Source organism: Saccopteryx leptura, chromosome 8, assembly GCF_036850995.1.
Source record: "Saccopteryx leptura isolate mSacLep1 chromosome 8, mSacLep1_pri_phased_curated, whole genome shotgun sequence".
Classification (NCBI taxonomy): domain Eukaryota; kingdom Metazoa; phylum Chordata; class Mammalia; order Chiroptera; family Emballonuridae; genus Saccopteryx; species Saccopteryx leptura.
The window spans coordinates 52,513,045-52,530,695 of record NC_089510.1 but is presented as its reverse complement, the minus strand read 5'-3'; the positions used below and the strand labels follow the sequence as shown (position 1 = coordinate 52,530,695).

The following is a 17,651-nucleotide window of genomic DNA, read 5'->3' as shown; positions in this document are numbered from 1 at the left end:
ACCACCACAACAACAAAAAAACCCACTTTAATAGAGTATAATGATGAGCTTTGCTGTTTAGGCACAAGTGTTGTAAGGTTTCTAGTTTATTATTTGTTAATAAGAAGGTTGGCAGGGTCTCTGGCTGGTTGGCTTACTGGATAGAGTATTGGCTGAGGTATGGATATCCCAGGTTCAATTCCTGGTCAGGGCACACAGGAGAAGCAACCTTCTGCTTCTCTCCACCCCCTTCCCCTCCTGCAACCAGTGGCTCGATTGATTTGAGAGTGGCCCTGGGTGGTGAGGATAGCTCCATTGGAGCACATCAGCATCAGGTGCTAAAAATAGCTTGGTACTCAAACATTGGCCCCAGATGGGGATTGCCAGGTGGATCCCAGTTGGGGCACATGTGGGAGTCTGTCTCACTATCTCCCCTCCTCTCACTTAAAAAAAAGAAGAGGAAGAAGGTTGGCAGGGTAAGTGTGCGTGGACTTCTGCTCATACAACCAGGTCCAGGGAAGCTCTGCAGCCTCACCAGAGTGGTTGGCACACCAAAGCCTGCACCTCAAGGCAGATGGGCCGCAGCCTCTGCTTTTGCTTTAGGTCTGAAGGGGAGGAATTGGGAACCAAACAAAACCCCTGGAGCTGAGCTACTTTCCAGGAATGCTGAGGCACAAACCATAAGGACTCATCTGAGGGTCCTTGTAGCTGGACTGAGGACCGTTGTCCTAGAACTAGTAAGCAGCTCAGGGGACTTGAACCCGGAGTGCTGGATGGTGTCCTTAGTGACCATCTGCCACGGTTTATGGACCAAAGTGTTCTCTGACTGTCAGTTCTCCACCCCAAGCAGATACTGAGCTCTTCACACCAACATGGCCCCCAGGGTGCTTAGAATGGACCCAGCCCAAACACCAGCCCCAGCAGATGACCAGAAGAGCACTGGACAGTCAGAAACGGGTTTATTAAAACCATGTCCATCATATTTTTGAGCTGTAGAGACCAGCAGAGGCATAAAACAGCTCGGTGTTCTCAGTCCCAGAGTGAAGTCGTCCTGGCCGTGGGCCCGCTTCAGCAGCCGGCGTCTCTGAGTTAGTTCCGCAGGGAGCCAGCCTGTCTGGGCTCTGCTGCCCGCTCGTGCAGGCCCATGCTGGACCCCCTGCACGGGTCTGCAGCAGGGGATCTCTCTCGAGTGACACCAGCTCCTCCTGCCGGGGGCTGGGACGGTGGAGTGGGCTAGGTCTTGTGGCCTGGATGGAGGGGTTCTCAGAGGACAAGAGACTGGCAGCCTGGGAAGAGCCTGGAGCCCACAGTCGGGCACTAGGGGCTGCGAGGCCCGGGACACCCTCAGCTGAGGAGGTCAGAAGGGGCAGGTCAGAACAGACAGAACCCCTCAGTGCCATGTGGACCCCACATCTGTTTCAGAGCCCAGTGGGTGGCTCCTGGGGACCAACATAAATCTGCTTTGTGTATTTTCAAGCCGTGTGCTCTGTGGGAATGAAGAGACGTGTTTGTTTGGGGTTTGGGTTCACCCAGCATTTGCCCAAACCCCCCTCTTTGCCCAGCAGTGTGGTCTCTGCTAGGCCCCAGGGACGAGCGGCCTTGTCCTGGCAACCTGCCAGTCCCGGGGCTGCTTGTCACCTCCTCCACTGCCTCCGAGATTCCACCCCTTCCTGTTTTAGGGAACCGTCCCTCCATTCTGCCACAGCTGGTCAGACCCTGACACACAGCTGTCCCTCTGTGGACTTTATAGATGAACTCTGATTAGGACTTTGAGTCTGTCACCCAATAAGGGACTTTCCACTCACACCTCTGCCCTGGTGTGTGAACATCAGAATGGTAGTGAAACCCAGGGCCAGGGGAGTTCCAGCTCTGGCCTTGCAAGAACACATTGGTCCTCAGATACTAGAAAGGCTGTTGTAAGTAACCAGAGTTTAATTTTCTTAAGTCAAAACTTGTGAACTCCTGAGAGATTTTTTGTGTGCTCTGTGGGCGTGGGGTGAGTGGGTGTGTGCATGCACGTATGTACACACGTGGGGGTCAGTCAGCGTAGGGGTTTCTCTAATTCCACCTGAGCAAGTGGCAGAATTAGGAGAGGACCCACGGAGCCCAGGGTCCAGGAGGGGTGGGGGAGGTTTGGGGCATATGCTGAGTTGGACGTGAGGACAGGAAGAGCTTAGACATGGATTTTGCCAGCAGATGAAATGAAAGCACAGTGCACCCCTAGCATCCAGCACAGAGCCTGTCCCATAGGAAGAACCTGGCCGTGGTCACCAAAAGCCAGGGAGGGGAAGGGGAGGGGAAGGGAAGGGGAAGGGGAGGGGGGAAGGAAGGGAGGGAGGGAGGGAGGGGGGCACTACTGAGTGACAGCCCTCTCCATGTCCAAGCTGCTTGGTGAACTGAGGGAAATGAGTGCCCCCTGTCCACAGCCCCGGCTCTAGGAGCCTCTGTGTCCAGCCTGCCCTGTTCTCATGCTCCTCTGCTTTCTCTGTCCCTCTTTAGGGCTTTGAAGACCCCAAGGACAAGTGAGTAATCTGCCCTTCATTATTTCTCCTCCATTGGCTTAGGGGATGTCTTTGAATGTGCCGCATAGCCTTGTTTCCCCACACTCCCTGGGGAAGGCGCCCACACACAGGCCCGACGGAGTCCAGAGCCCACGGCAGCTGAGAGAGGGCAGCCAGGAGCCGGCTGTCCAGCAGAGGGGCTGGGTCGGGGCGGTGCCCATATATATTCTCCACTCCATGCACGCACACGTGTGCACACACATAGCGACACACACTGTACATGCATGTGCACCGGCACATGTGTGTGCAGATCTCAAGACAGTGCAGGCCTCGCACAGTGCTCACAGGAAGCGCCAGGCCACGTCCAGTGTTCTGAGGGAGTGTCCTCTTTCTCTTCCACTTTCCAGTCTTCAGGGGCTGTCAGAAATTTCACTCGAGGACTGGGCTTCACCCTGAGAAATAGGGTTTTCAGTTCAGCACTCAAACCATGAGACCCGCTTCCCAGAGAGTGCCGGAGCCAGGTGAAAACCCACAGGCCCTCTGGCAGAAGTCTCACCTCCTGGTTTCGGCCCTCATTTCTGGATGATGGCACAGCCAGAGAATAAGGGGCAGAGACTGTTCACCTGTGGGGAGAAAACAGGGAAACCTTCCATAATAACTCACATCACTATGATGATGTACTAATACATCGGTGAAGTCAGACAATCCTGTCACCAGTGAGGCCCTCCAGCTGCGGGGTCTGAGCTTAGGCAGTTTTCTACACGTGTGTGCAGTTGCCACGTGGGAGACTCGCGCTTCTGGCTGTCCTGCTCTCAGTCTCAGCTGCCCCACCCCTTATTAGGGCTGATCTTGGGCAGGTGCTGGGCCTCTCTCTCATGGTCCCCAGGCCTGGGAAGAGCCACCCTCGAGCAGCGCCCCCTGCTGGTCATACTGTCTTGTGTCTGTGCCTCTTGCTCTCCAGGAATGCCCAGGAAAGCGCCAACCCTGAGGACGAAGTGGATGAGTTTCTGGGCCGCGCCATCGATGCCAGGAGCATAGACAGGCTGCGGTCTGAGCACGTTCGCAAGTTCCTCTTGACCTTCAGAGAGCCTGACTTAGAGAAGAAGGTAGAGCCCCCAGGGTGGGAAGGGGGCCCCAGGCAGAACCGGGGCCAGCAGGAGGGAAGCCAGGCAGCAGGCCGCTCCCTCCCTGTCTCCTCACCGTCACTCGTCACTCGGTCCTCCCAGCTCGGATGCTGTACCACCCAGGAGGGGGGCATTTTAGGGAGACCACTTTGTTTGGAAGGGATAAATCTAAACTCCTGTGCCTCAGTTTCCTTAACTGGAAAATGGAGATATTTAGCATACCTACTTCAAAGGGTCATAGTGAGGATTAAACAAATCCATGTGTAAAACGCATAAAACAGAATCTGCCACATAGTATATGGTCAATAAATGTTGGTTGCTATTTTTATTAGTTTTGCTCTGTTATTATTATGTGATCATTACCAATGGATCACCTAGCTACTTGGAACCTCAAAGTATTACATTGGAAGGGGCAGTCAAAATTTCCTTGTCCCATCTCCTTGAATTGTGACCGAGAGAGCTAAAACTCAAAGTAGTTGCTCTAGTAGGTGTGCTCTGGGCCCCCCAGGAAGCAGTGACAGAGCTGGACCTGTCCTGGTTCAGGGTCTCTGCTCCGTGTCAGAGGGTCTCCCTGGGATTCAGTTAAAATGGGCTTCTGTGAACTCATGTCATCATCCAATGAAGCAAACCCAGTTAGGAGGGGAAATAATGGAGGAGAACTCTGCTTACTGGCAGTGACGGAACCGACACGGGTCACCTCCTCTGGGTGACTCTGCGCCAGCCCAGCCTCTGCCCGTGAGGCTGGTGGTGGTGCGGGAGGAGCTGGGGCTGGGGGTCAGGACCTTGGAGATGAGCTGAGTGATTTTGGACAAGTCTTGTGACCTCTCTGAGCCTCAGTTTACTCATCTCCGAAGTAGAAAGTCCTTTCCCTACTTCCTGGTGTGCTTGTGAAGTGCAAGATGGCGCGTGCAGATGGGGCTCGGTGACTTTAGCCGTTCATTACGAGTTACTCTCATGGCGATCTGGTCTGCAGAAAGCGGTTGATGCAGTGCAGCTCCTCTCCCCACTGGTGTCACCTTACGGTGATTTGGATTGTTTTCTCAAGAGCTAAGGCTATGACTGGTTCTCGGGTCCTCGCGTCCTGGGAGTGGGCTGCGGGTGAGTCTGGGGTGGCGTGGGGCTGGAGCAGCAGGGCTGGTGCCTCCGCCCCTCACTCTGCCCGTGTCCTCTCAGTACTCCAAGCAGGTGGATGACCGCTTCGGTGCCTACGTGGGGTGTGCCTCGCTCGTCTTCCTCTTCATCTGCTTTGTCCAGATCACCATCGTGCCCCAGTAAGTACCCGAGGCCCCTCCTCTGGCCACAGGGACCCCAGGGGGGTGAGGGGAGGTCATGGAGCAGAGCAGAGGCAGGAGTCTGGGCTGAACTTACTCAATAAGGAGAGAAGTTTACAAATGTGTCCTCGATGGGACCTGGAAGCCGGGTGTCCGTGGCAGGGTGTCCATGTGCTCATTTTCAGGGTAGAAACGTCTCTGGTCTGGGCACTGCCCAGCCACATGGGAGACGCCCCCCCACTCTCTCGTCTCATCCCGTTTGAATCCACACACTGGTGCCCGTGGAATCACCCAGAGTCTTCACCAGACTCGTTTCTGCGTGACCTTTGGTTCTTGCAAAAAAAAAAAAAAAAAAAAAAAAAAAATCAGTATGTCTTCAAAAGATAAAGGTTTTTTGCTACTCTGAGTATTTCCAAGAATGGATTTTAGGTTCTGAAGAGCATCTCAAAGAGATGCTCCTGAACTCTTCTGAGGACTGGCTGTGTCACTGAGAGGCTGCGGCTGCCTGGAGGACCGCTCTGAGTGGCAGCGGGCTTTTGGAAACAATGTGTTAGTCATTCACAGTAGGGTCCTGCCTGGATGAGAACAGAAACTGCTCTGTGTGTGTCTGTGTGTGTGCATGAGAACATATATGTGTGCGTGTGCATGTAGATATACATATTTTTAACTTTATTTTGTAGTATTTCAAACACACAAGGTAAACTAATATAATTAATACCCATTTCTTAAATAAAACAATATTTTGCATTTTTTTGTTTTATTTTTTAAAGTAAATTTTAGACATAAGGACATTTTGCCTTTAAAAACCTTATTATACACCTATTTTAAGAACATTTTCCTTCTTAACCATATTGCCTTATACACCCAAAAAAATTAACACCAGTTTTCTGTAATCTTCTAATACCAACTTCACGTTCAAATTTCCAAAATGTTTCCCACTCTTAGTTTCTTCATAGCCAGGATCTACTCAGGACCCACTGGTTGTGTTTGGTTATTATGTCTTAGAAGTCTAACTTAATCTAGAAACGTTCCCTCACCCTAACACCTCTGTTTTTCATTTTGAAATGGTTGCAGACTTATAGAAAAGTTACTAAAGTATTACGAGAGTTTCTTTATACCAGGGGTAGTCAACCTTTTTATACCTACCGCCCACTTTTGTATCTCTGTTAGTAGTAAAATTTTCTAACCACCCACTGGTTCCACAGTAATGGTGATTTATAAAGTAGGGAAGTAACTTTACTTTATAAAATTTATAAAGCAGAGTTACAGCAAGTTAAAGCATATAATAATAATTACTTACCAAGTACTTTCTGTCGGATTTTCGCTAAGTTTGGCAGAATAAATCTTTATAAAACAACTTACTATAGGTAAACCTATCTTTTTATTTATACTTTGGTTGCTCCGCTACCACCCACCATGAAAGCTGGAACACCCAATAGTGGGCAGTAGGGACCAGGTTGACTACCACTGCTTTATACCACCCCTAATGTTGACAACTTACATAACCTAAGTGGAATAGTCAAGCCCAGGAAGTTGGCACGGTAATGATCCTCCTGACTAATCTACGACCGTATTCTAATTTTATTAAAAGGCCCGAATGGCCTTTTGTGGTCCAAGAGCCAGTCTAGGCCCCCATGTTGAATGAGCTGTTATACCTCCTTAGTCCCCACAAGTCTATGATCCTTTCTCAACCTTTCATTGTCTTTCATGGCCTTGGCACTTTTGATGAGTCATGGCCAGTTAATTTGCAGAATGTCTCTCCATGTGGATTGGTCTGATGTTTTCTTATGATGAGATTGAGATTATGCTTTTTGACAAGAATCCCAAAGAAGTGATGTGTCCTTCTCAGTGCATCATGTCAGCAGGTACATGACACTGACATGCCTTATTACTCAACACCTTTTAATTTATTTTATTTTTTTTTGAGAGAGAGAGAGACAGAGAGACAGAGGGAAAGAGGGACAGACAGACAGGAAGGGAGAGAAACGAGAAGCATCAACTCATAGTAGCAGCACTTTAGTTGTTCATTGTTTTCTCCTATGTGCCCTGACTGGGGGGCTCCAGCTGAGCCAGCGACCTTGGGCTTCAAGCCAACGACCTTGGGTTAAGCCAGTAACCGTGGGATCATGTCTATGATCCCTCACTCAAGCTGGTGACCCTGTGCTCAAGCAGGCGACCTTGGGGTTTTGAACTTTGGATCCTCAGTGTCCCAGGTCAATGCTCTATTCACTTTACCACCACCTGGTCAGGCTCAACACCTTTTATTTTTAATGACACTTGCTGAAGAGATGGCTCTCACTTTTTATCTGCTGGGACTGTCAGGATACCGCGGGGCTCGAGCCGCCAGCTGCACCCTGGTTATGCAGCTGGTGCCTGTTGCCCCCTGCAGGGAGGATGTGCAGAGCTGCTGGGATCATGGGTCCTTATTTATACTATGGCTCCCATGAAGTGGAGCTATAAGTATAAATAAGCAACCTAGACTTTGTGTCCCATTGCAGATGAAGTCCTTTCCGTCTGGGTGCACAGCCCCGCCTCTGCCACTCTCTCCTGCAGCATGGCCTGGCGCTGGGCTCCCCCCGCCCACTCTGCCAGCAGCTGCTCCATGCTTGGGCCACAGCTCCAAGCTGTTCAGGCATTGACAGAGGTCGTTCTCCAGACGTCTTCTCTCTGTGCAAGCCTGAAAAGTGACTTTAAAGGCCTTTCTTTCCCTCTGAGGCGTGGGCTCTCCCCTTGTTCTGTTTGTCAAGGCAGGCGGGTGCTGGCTTCCTGGGGCCTGGAACAAAGGCCCCGTGTGAATGCCTCCCTGGCAATGTCCCTGCCTTCTCAAGCCGGTTACCTGCCTTTTAACCCGCTAACAGTGGCTGGCGTCCCCAGGCCACTCGCACTCCCTGAAAGAGAAGGAGTTTCTGTGGCCTCCTGTGATACGGTGGGGCGTGCCTTAGCCACGGCCAGCTCTGCCCCAGGAGGGCCAGTGGAAGGTTCCGGATGGAAAGTCACTTGCAGCTCTTCTGTCTGAGGAGTCCAGCCCCCAGTGGACGTTAAGTTCACCTGGGCTCTGCCTCTGCAAGGAGGGCAGTGGGCGATCCTTGAGATGGTGGTGGTGGTTGTTGAACTGGCTAATAGGAGAGCAAAAATTGAGCAGACTCTGTGGGGCCTGGCAGTGTGGAGGGGACAGGGTTCAAGGACTCTGCCCTTCAAAGGGACACATGACTGGTTGAGCTGCTGACCAATGCATCTCTATATATGATGGCTGTTTATCCAATCAGTTTTCAGCCTTCATAGTTACCTATCAAGAAAGCCATGCGTGGCTGCTTGGAGGAAATAACCAAGTGATTTTTTTCTTCTTTTCCAAGTGAGAGGAGGGAAGATAGAGAGACGGACTCCCATATGTGCCCTGACTGGGATCCACCCAGCAACCCTTGTCTAGGTCTAATGCTTTGCCCCTCTGGGATCTGGGGCCATGCTCCCATCCAAGCTATTTTTAGTGCCTGAGATGGAGGCTCCAGGAAGCCATCCTCAGTGCCCAGGACCAATGCACTTGTACCAATCTAGCCATGGCTGTGGGAGGGGAAGAGAGAGAGAGAGGGAGAGACAGGGGGGAGGAAGAGGGGTAGAGAAGCAGATGATCACTTCTCCTGTGTGCCCTGACCGGGAATTGAACCCAGGACATCCACATGCTGGGCTGAGGCTCTACCATGGAGCCAACCAGCCAGGGCCCCAAGTGATTTTTAAAATGGGTCTTTCCAAGCTAAATGCAGAGAGTCTGTGGATAGCTAAGAAACAGTCAAACTATTGAGCAAGTGTCATTGGGTTCTCTGGTTCTCCATTCTTCACCCTGTGGGCTGCTGCGCCCCCAGGAAGGTGCAGAAGGTCGGAAGGGCAGGAGCGAGACTGTCACAGGGGAGGGTCCTGAATCAGTTCGCAAGGCTTTGTGAGCCCTTGTGAGTGAGTCAGGGGCTAGCAAAGCCTGGGCAGGGGAGCAGGGGAAATAGAGCAACTTCTGCTTCTCCCCAGGGGCTCTTAGAGCCCCAGCCCTGGAGAACTGTGAAGACGGACACCTGCAGCCTGCTCGCAGGGCCAGGCCCGGAGAAGCTGTTGCCCTGTCACCCGGACGTGACTCCACCGCCATCCCTGTCATCTTTCAACGGGTCCACCCAGGATTCCGATTCCCCACCTCCTCTCTTCTTCCAGCTCCGTGTTCATGTTGAGTTTCTACCTGACCTGTTTCGTGCTGTTGACCTTGGTGGTATTTGTGTCCGTGATCTACTCCTGCGTGAAGGTGAGTGTGGCTGACACCTGAGCCCCACCCCTTCCGTGACACCAGCGTCCCTCCCTTCCCAGCCCATGGATAGGGGCCCTTCCTGCAGCCTAGTAGTCCCACTTGGGGTCAGGGCTGCGTGATGCTGGGTCACGGTGCTTGCCTGGCAGTGGCAGCAAGCTAGACTGCAGGTGTGGTCGGCCAGCAGAGCCTCACCTGTGTTGTCAGCCTTTGCAGATCTTTGCAACCAGAAGATGGTGTCGCTCCCTCTTTTGTCGTCCCTTCGGTATCACGTGGGATGGAGGAAAGACACCTAGTACAATGTCTGGCATGAAGCGGTGGTCAGTAAACATTTGCTGAAAGAATGAGTGTGGAAGTGACCTCTTGACCCCCCTTCAGTGTCCCCATGTACCCTGGCACTGGCCCCGGAGAGGACGGAGGAGATGATGGCTTTGGAGCTGCTCATCATGTAGATGAAGGGGTGGCCCAGCGTGTTCAGTGTTTCAGGCGGGGCCACCAGCCAGTAAGGTGGACGTGCGACCCTGGCCTGTGTTTTTCTCTGACTCCTTCTTTTTTTTTTAAAGATTTTATTTATTGATTTAACAGAGGGGGGGATAGCGAGAAGTATGAAGTCATATTTGCTTCACTTTATTTGTTTATTGGTTGATTCTCATATGTGCCATGACCAGGCAAGCCCAGGGTTTCGGCCCAGCGACCTCAGCGTTCCAGGTCGCCACTCTACCCACTGCGCCCCCCCAGGCCAGGCTCTCCCGCCTTGGGCATGCTGTGCCCCCAGCCAGCTCTGTTCTGCGAAGGGCCCAGGCTGTTCTGGTCCTATTGCAGAAAGCATTCAGGTGCCCATTTGCCTTATCCACTAAGCGTTTCCCTCATTACCTTCCCCGGTGTTTTCAGAATTCCCTGACGGGACCAACCTGGTCCCAGAGAGCACTCTGTCCCCGGGAGGCACAAGCCCTCCCCAGCTTCTGCTGTCCCCATTTCTCTGCTCCTGACACTCACTCAGAGCCCAGCCCCCTGGGGAGGGGCGTGGTGGTGCCAGGCCCTGGTATCACTCCCTGCACACTCTGCAGTGGGTACCACGTTCTTCTTTCAAAGGGCTTGACCTTTGTGACCTCCAGAGTCCCCTTTATCTTTCTAATGATTTATTCACCTGATGGTTACGGTCTTGGTGGACTGGTTGTCAGAACTGGAATTATCTGGGGTGGTGCAGCCCTCCCCCGGAGCAGGCGCAGAAGTGGGTGGCCGGAGAGGGGCAGGTGGACTGAGGTCACATGGCGAGTTGAGGTGTGTTTGAGGCCGGTGCCTTTGCTGCAGCAGGGGTTAACCCTGGCTCCCTCACCCTCCACCTGCTGCCACGCAAGGCTCTGTGTTCAGTCACCTCCTGCCTCTCGTGCCTTCCTGCAGCGTCACGCCTCTCCCAAACCACCCCCAGCCTGCTTCTTCCCCAGTGGGAAGTCCCACTTTCTTCATCTCAGGACGATAAGAACACACCACATATTCACCATAGGGGAAAGGTGGAAACAACCCAAGTGTCCATCAACAAGTGAACAGAGAAACCAAAGTGATACGTGTGTACAACAGCACATTGTCTACCCGTAAAAAGGAGTGAAGTTTTGACACATGCTACAACATGGATGAACCTTGAAGACATTATGCTAATTGAGAGAAGCTGGACACAAAAGAATATGTATTGGACGATTCTACCTAGAGGCTGTATCTTAGAGACAGGAAGTAGATTACAGGGTGCCGGGCTGGAAGAAGGGGGACTAGGGAGTTGTGGCCTGAGAGGTGCAGAGGTTTGGACCAAAGTAGACGATAGTGACGATGGCGCGGCACGGTGCCTGTGAAGGAGTGTGACTGAATTAGACACCGCACAAGGACTATGATGGCACATTTTGTGTCATATATCTTTTACCACAATAAAAAGAGTTACAACAACCTTAAAAAAAAGTACACCATAGCTAAAAAGGCCTCTTAAACCTTTTTTTCGGAACCCCCAAAAGAATCTTTTCTCTTTTTAAGTTGTTAAACTGAGACAAAGTCATTGTTCGTCCGTTTGAGGCATTTACTCCGTCTCTTCAAATCAGAATCAAAGTTCTATGTAGTCTGCAGTTTTTAAACCGGAACCTAGATTTCTCTCTTTTCTGTTCGCTGCTTGGGTAAACCTGTGCTACGCTGACTTCATTTGGTTTGGGTTCTCTGATTTGCGCGTGTACCTGATGGTGGGGGAGGAGGAGGAGGAGTCAGGGAGGAAGAAAAGAGGAGGCCCCGCCCCCCTCCGCCTCCACCTGCTCTGGTCAGTTTGAATTAGTACTTTGGTCTAGTTCTTTTCACCACTGTTTGAGATTATTTATGAGAAGCATTCCTGCCTCTTTGTTTTATTGAATCTCCCTAGTTTGTAATCAATGTCATATTTGATAAACTTGTTCTCCGTTTCTTTATCCAGCCCAGTGATTTTCCTGACAATTCCGAGGAGACCGAGGTCATGGGGAGGCTGGTGGGCGGAGTGTCCACTTCCTGCCCCCCCAGCTTATCCCCCACCCAGCCACACCTCCAGCCAGGGTTGGCGGCTTTCCCATCTTATAAACCAGGGGTCGGGAACCTTTTTGGCTGAGAGAGCCATGAACGCCACATATTTTTAAATGTAATTCCGTGAGAGCCATACAACCACCTGTGTATGTTACGCATTATCCAATAAAAATTTGGTGTTGTCCCAGAGGACAGCTGTGATTGGCTCCAGCCACCCGCAACCATGAACATGAGTGGTGGGAAATGAATGGATTGTAATACATGAGAATGTTTTATACTTTTAACGTTATTATTTTTTTATTAAAGATTTGTCTGCGAGACAGATGCAGCCATCAAAAGAGCCACATCTGGCTCGCGAGCCATAGGTTCCCGACCCCTATTATAAACGTAGATTCACAGGGGTAGTCAACCTTTTTATACCTACCACCCACTTTTATATCTCTGTTAGTAGTAAAATTTTCTAACCACCCACCGGTTCCACAGTAATGGTGATTTATCGATATAAAGTAGGGAAGTAACTTTACTTTATAAAATTTATAAAGCAGAGTTACAGCAAGTTAAAGTATATAAAAATAATTACTTACCAAGTACTTTCTGTCGGATTTTCGCTAAGTTTGGCAGAATAAATCTTTATAAAACACCTTACTATAGTTAAATCTATCTTTTTATTTATACTTTGGTTGCTCCGCTGCCGCCCACCATGAAAGCTGGAATGCCCACTAGTGGGCGGTAGGGACCAGGTTGACTACCACTGAGTAGAGCTTCTGTAAAGAATTTGTTTAGGAAAAAATACTCCATGGCTTATCAGGTCCGGAACCTGCTGATCTGGCCAGGAGCTGCATATACACTCATACCCACCTTGAGGTTCTGGCTGTGACCTCATCTCCCAGCTTCTTGATCACCCACCTTCTCAGCATTTAGTGACTTTCTGGAAAGTAGACCTGAACCTGAGAAGTTGCTTATACTATGCGCTCCTCTTCCATTGCATCATTCTCCATTCTTCCTTCCTGCTGCCGGTTCACTTTGCACATTAAGACCTAGACGGGGCAATTCTCCCTGTGGGTGTCCACGGGGCGGGGCAGAGCAGCCCTCCTTTCCCGACGGAGGGGCGGGCCTGTCGCTAGCACTGTCGCGCCTGGCTGGCTGAGGCAGCTGACTGCACCTTCGCAGGGATTGCCGTGACGCTGACTGGGCTAGAATTTTCCCTGTCGCTTTGTTTTTCCTCAGGAAACATTGGCCCTTTGCCAGCACTCAGAGCTTTCATCTTATCCCCACAGTTTCTCAGAACTCACGGCGTGGCTTTTTCATGCCCGTGTCAGTGCCCAGTGACCCCAGCGAGACGGGCTCCACGGAGCCAGAGCCACACAGTTCTGTCACTCAGGCTTTCTTTATGGTACTTACTTCTCCACGTCCGCCGAACACTCAGACTTACTTTCTCAAACTGTCCGTGTTTTTAACCTGTTTGAAGAGACAAACGTGAAGGCAGCGTAGACTGAGTCAGTCGTCTGCTGCCGGGGTGTCATTCGGGGGGTCTGTCCGCGGGCCGGCATTCACTCCCTGCTTCCTGAGGACCGCTGCCTGTCCGTCTCGGGTCTGTCTGCTCTTCTCCTGACACCGCTGGCCAGTCCACACACAGCCTGGCTGTCGCGCTGAGGCGAGCTCGGGGCCTTGGTCTTCATCTTGTCCCCGAGTCCTGCCTGGTCTCGCTGCCAGAGCGCATCCACCGCCCTGCGGAGCCCTGCTGTCTCCGGGACGCCTTGCCCTCGGGGCCCTCCCCTGAGCCCTCCCTCCTGGCGATGCCCTGCTGTCTGAGCCTGCACACACCCCTCCTCCCCTCTCCTGGCACCGGTGCTGCCCTGGGCCCCAGAGCTGCTTTCCTAGGGAAAACTGTCCTCCACCCCCTCCTGCCATCACACGTGGTCCACAGCCTCAGAGAAGTTCAGACCGGAAAGGGCCGAGCAATGAGGCGGCCAGGCACACCACCTGAGGCTGGACTCCCCCTGTGATAACCCTGCAAGAGATGGGCCAGCCTCTGCTTGATCACCTCCAGGGACAGTGAACTCGCTCACATCTCCTGAGCATAGCTCCTCCTTCCCCCCGGGGCCAGCGCTGACTGTTCCATCCGTCTCCCTGTAGCTTCTGCTCCATCACCTGAGAAGCAGCCCAGGCCCCTCCCCACAGTGCTGCCACCACTACCAAGTGGGTGGAATGAGTGTGGCTCTCTTCCTTCCACAGGCTGGTCTGGGTCCCCTGCCTTTACTGTGGCTCAGGGGCATGTCCTCACTCAGAAGGCCAGACCCCTCTCCTGCAGTTCGGGACTTGGGTACAGATGGGCCCAGAAGGAGGACTCGGCCACATACTTCTCCCCATGTGTGTTTATCTTCCTCGTTCTCCAGGCCGCCGGCTCCCTCTTCGCTTGCATCTACCGACCCCTAGGACTCGGTTGTCTGAGCTCCTGGGAACCGTGAGCAGAGCTTTAGGCTCTGTACTCTGTACTCTGTACAGTCACCAGAAAGCCTCTCTTTGTCCCACAGCCTGAATGTGGCTGAGTCTCGCCTTGCTGACTGTCCTTTCTGTCCCTCCACCTGACTGCCACCCACAGGGTCTAAAACAGGGCCTTACTACACTACCAGTACCTCTCCCCTCTTATGGTGTCTTCTGTCCTGTGAGGACTTTGAATCTCCCACCCGCACCTTTCCAGCAGCATGCTCAAGGGCACATTTTGTCTGTCAGGGAGAGGGTGTGCTGTTGCCAGACACGTGTTCAGTGGCGTCTGAGTCAGGAAGTCCAGGGCCCAGCTCCCAGCTGTGCCACGTTGGGCTGTGCTGCCTGAGCCCCTAAGGGGGGTTTTATGACATCTGCTTCGAAATGAAGAAAATAAAGCTCAGAGAGGTTCCTGATGCAGCTGTCCCCAGTGCCGGGCGTGGGAAGTGGTGAGCTGGGGTCTACGCCCAGACGGTGCTTGCCTCCAGAGCCCACAGCCCTTCCCCCCAGGACACTGCCTGTGTCCAGATGTCCAGCTGACCCCTGAGCGGCCCGGGATGAAGCTGTGGTATGAAGCCTGGTCAGCTTCTGCCTGCCTTGGTTTGGCCTCTGAAATTTTCGTATCTTTTAAAATACTCTTTTTCTGAAGAAAGAGTATCAGCTCCTTGCCAAAAAAAAAAAAAAAGGCTGTTTTCTTAAGCTTTGCCATCAGATTTCACCCCCTTCTTCATCTCTGCAGCACCCGGGCTCCACATCACAGACGGGAGCCCGGGCCCCAGGGAAGTCATCGATTTGCCTGGTGACTTTCAGAGAGGCCATGACCAAAGCTGTCCCTCACCAGTCATGGTTTATTAATTATGTCCCCACTCTTGTTTTTATATTGAATTGACTTGAATTAATTAGACTGAAAATGTACTGGTTTGGATTTTTTTTAATTGATTCTTTTTCTGAGCTCTGATTGTGAGCAGGCATCGAACAGTTGGTTTGCACAGATGCAGTATTCTACCACAGGAAATGCTTCCCCATATCTGCCCGCAGCTGTGCGACAGCTCCGCAAGGAGGTCTCGCCCAGGTGAAGTGTTCCCTCCATGCTGGGGTCCCTTCAAGGTGGGACTTAGGGTCAACATGCAGATGAACTTTTTTTGTTTTTTTGAGAGAAACACAGACAGACAGGAAGGGACAGAGATGAGAAGCACCAACTTGTAGTTGCAACACTTTAGTTGCCCATCGGTTGCTTTCTCATATGTGCCTTGACCGGAGGGCTCCAGCTGTGGCCGTAATCTCTTGCTCAAGCCAGCGACAGCTTAAGCCAGCAACCATGGGATGACCCCGCACTCAAGCTGGCAATTTCAGGGTTTTGAACCTGGAACCTCTGTGTCCCAGGTTGATGCTCTATCCACTGTACCACCACTGGTCAGGCAACATGCAGATGAACTTTTTGATTACAGGAGATGAAATATTCTATAAACCGCTCGCAGGGCAGGATGTCACATCTTTTGGAGACTTCAAAAAGCAGCAATTCCTGGGTTCTTGGTGAGGTTTTAAAGCCAAGAGTGGGTCTTTTGAAAGAGTGACAAGGGAAACCAGCTTGTAGCAAGCCAGTGTATTAACATTCAATCATTCATTAGATGTTAGAATGTCATTTTCTAGATTGTATTTTTTTAAAGCCTGCAGTTCTTCTCCTGCCCTCTGGGTGGCCCCCTTGGGGATCCTGGTCCTCTTTTGCTAGGCAACCCATGTCCATACCCAGCTCTAATCATTGATTACTGCAGGATAATGAAGGAAGCCCTTCAGCTGATGCATAAGGTGACCAGAACTAAAATGATTTAAGTATCATGGGTGGTGGTGGAGAATGGAGTGGCAAAATTTGGAGCAGGCAGAGATTAGAAACCATCTGTCATATCGTTTCAAAGTGAGAGCCTGATGCTAGTGCCAGACACTTTCCCCAGCTGTGAAGCCAAAATTTCCTTTCATAAGAAGCAGAGACTTTCATTCTTACTGGCAGCATAGCTCTTTAAAATGCAGATATTGACTACTAATGTCTATTGAATTTGACAGTTTACAAAGCACTTTCAAACGCATCATTTCACTGCATCTTCATAGCCACGCTGGGAAATAGATGTTCCTTATTTTACTGATAAGGAAACTGAGGCTCGCAGCCATGAATGACTTCCCAGGAGTAGACAGTGAGCAAGAGGCAGAGCAGCATTTTTTACTAGGTGCTTCATTTAGATATAATCTACATAATCATAAAATCCATTTCGTAAAGATCAATGAAATCATAATTTAGTAGCTTTTGGTATATTCATAAAGTTGTGCAACTATCATCACTGTCTGTTTCTAGAACATTGTCATCATCCCCCAAAAGAAACCCCACACCTGTTGGCACTCACTGCTTACCCCCCGATGGCCACAGCCCTCGGCAACTTCTACTCTACTGTCTGTCTTTGTGAATTTGCCTGTTCTAGACATTTCATGCAAATGGAATCATATAATATGTTGCCTTTTGAAATTGACTTTTTATTGCATAATATTTTCAAGGTTTATCCATGTCATGCCATCATGTAACAGTTCTTTATCCCTTTTTATGGCCGAACAGTGTTCCGTTGTAGGGGTAGATCACATTGTGCTTATCCCTGCACTAAATTGATGGACATTTGGGTACTTCCCACTTCCCTGGGTCTGCCAGCGTCTTTACGCTGGTTGGGGTATAGGAGGACATGATGGACAAGGCCAACCTTACTGGACTTGGTGGACACTGACCACACAGTTACTAGAATCACAGTGGGCTTCTGAGTGGACAGACGACTTGTCTGGTTGAAGGAGGGTTAGGTGAGGGAAATGGCTGAAATGCTGAAAAAGGCTCACTGAATCTGCTGTCCACGGCCTGTCCTCACACACTACTCTGCCCTCTTCTCACCAGCTCACCCCTTCCTCCAGACAGCAGGCCCTCTCTGAGTCTCAGACCACAGCTCCCTTCTTCCAAGGAGCCTCTGACCCTCCATGACTCAGCTGCCCCCTGCTGTCCCTCCCTATTTATGCATGACAGACAGAGGGGGGTGGCAGAATTCACACAGCACATTCAAGTGCTTTTTCCTCTGCTTCCCTGTTGGGGTCAAGATAGCATCTTTTCCTTCTTATTTCCGTCCTGCTTCTCCCACCTGTGAGATCCCCAGGTAGACCTGCTCCTGGCCAGCTGTGGAACCCGGGCTGCTGTGGGGCCGTGGGGCCAGGCTGGAGGCTTGCCCGCTGGGAGTGCATTCAGGAAGGACCCTGGGTTACGCGGAAGATCTGGTTCTACCGCAGTTTGTGGCACGCCCACTGAATTCTTTTCTCTCTCTCTCTCCACCCCTGCAGCTCTTCCCAACCCCCTTGCAGACCCTCTCCAGAAAGATTGTGAGGTCCAAGATGAACAGCACCCTGGTAGGGGTGTTCACCATCATCCTGGTGTTCCTGGCGGCTGTTGTCAACATGGTGAGTGGTTTCA

The 17,651-nt window shown here is 51.4% G+C and overlaps 1 protein-coding gene across 1 annotated transcript in view; it reads left to right on the top strand.

Annotated features, from left to right (window-relative positions):
* Nucleotides 1-17,651, top strand: part of ADCY5 (adenylate cyclase 5) — a 163,945-nt gene that overhangs the window by 125,308 nt on the left and 20,986 nt on the right. Inside the window, exons 9-13 of the mRNA XM_066348010.1 lie at nucleotides 2,479-2,501; nucleotides 3,442-3,586; nucleotides 4,778-4,875; nucleotides 9,067-9,154; nucleotides 17,522-17,638. Coding sequence (XP_066204107.1) covers nucleotides 2,479-2,501; nucleotides 3,442-3,586; nucleotides 4,778-4,875; nucleotides 9,067-9,154; nucleotides 17,522-17,638 — 471 coding nt within the window. The remainder of the gene's footprint in view (nucleotides 1-2,478; nucleotides 2,502-3,441; nucleotides 3,587-4,777; nucleotides 4,876-9,066; nucleotides 9,155-17,521; nucleotides 17,639-17,651) is intronic.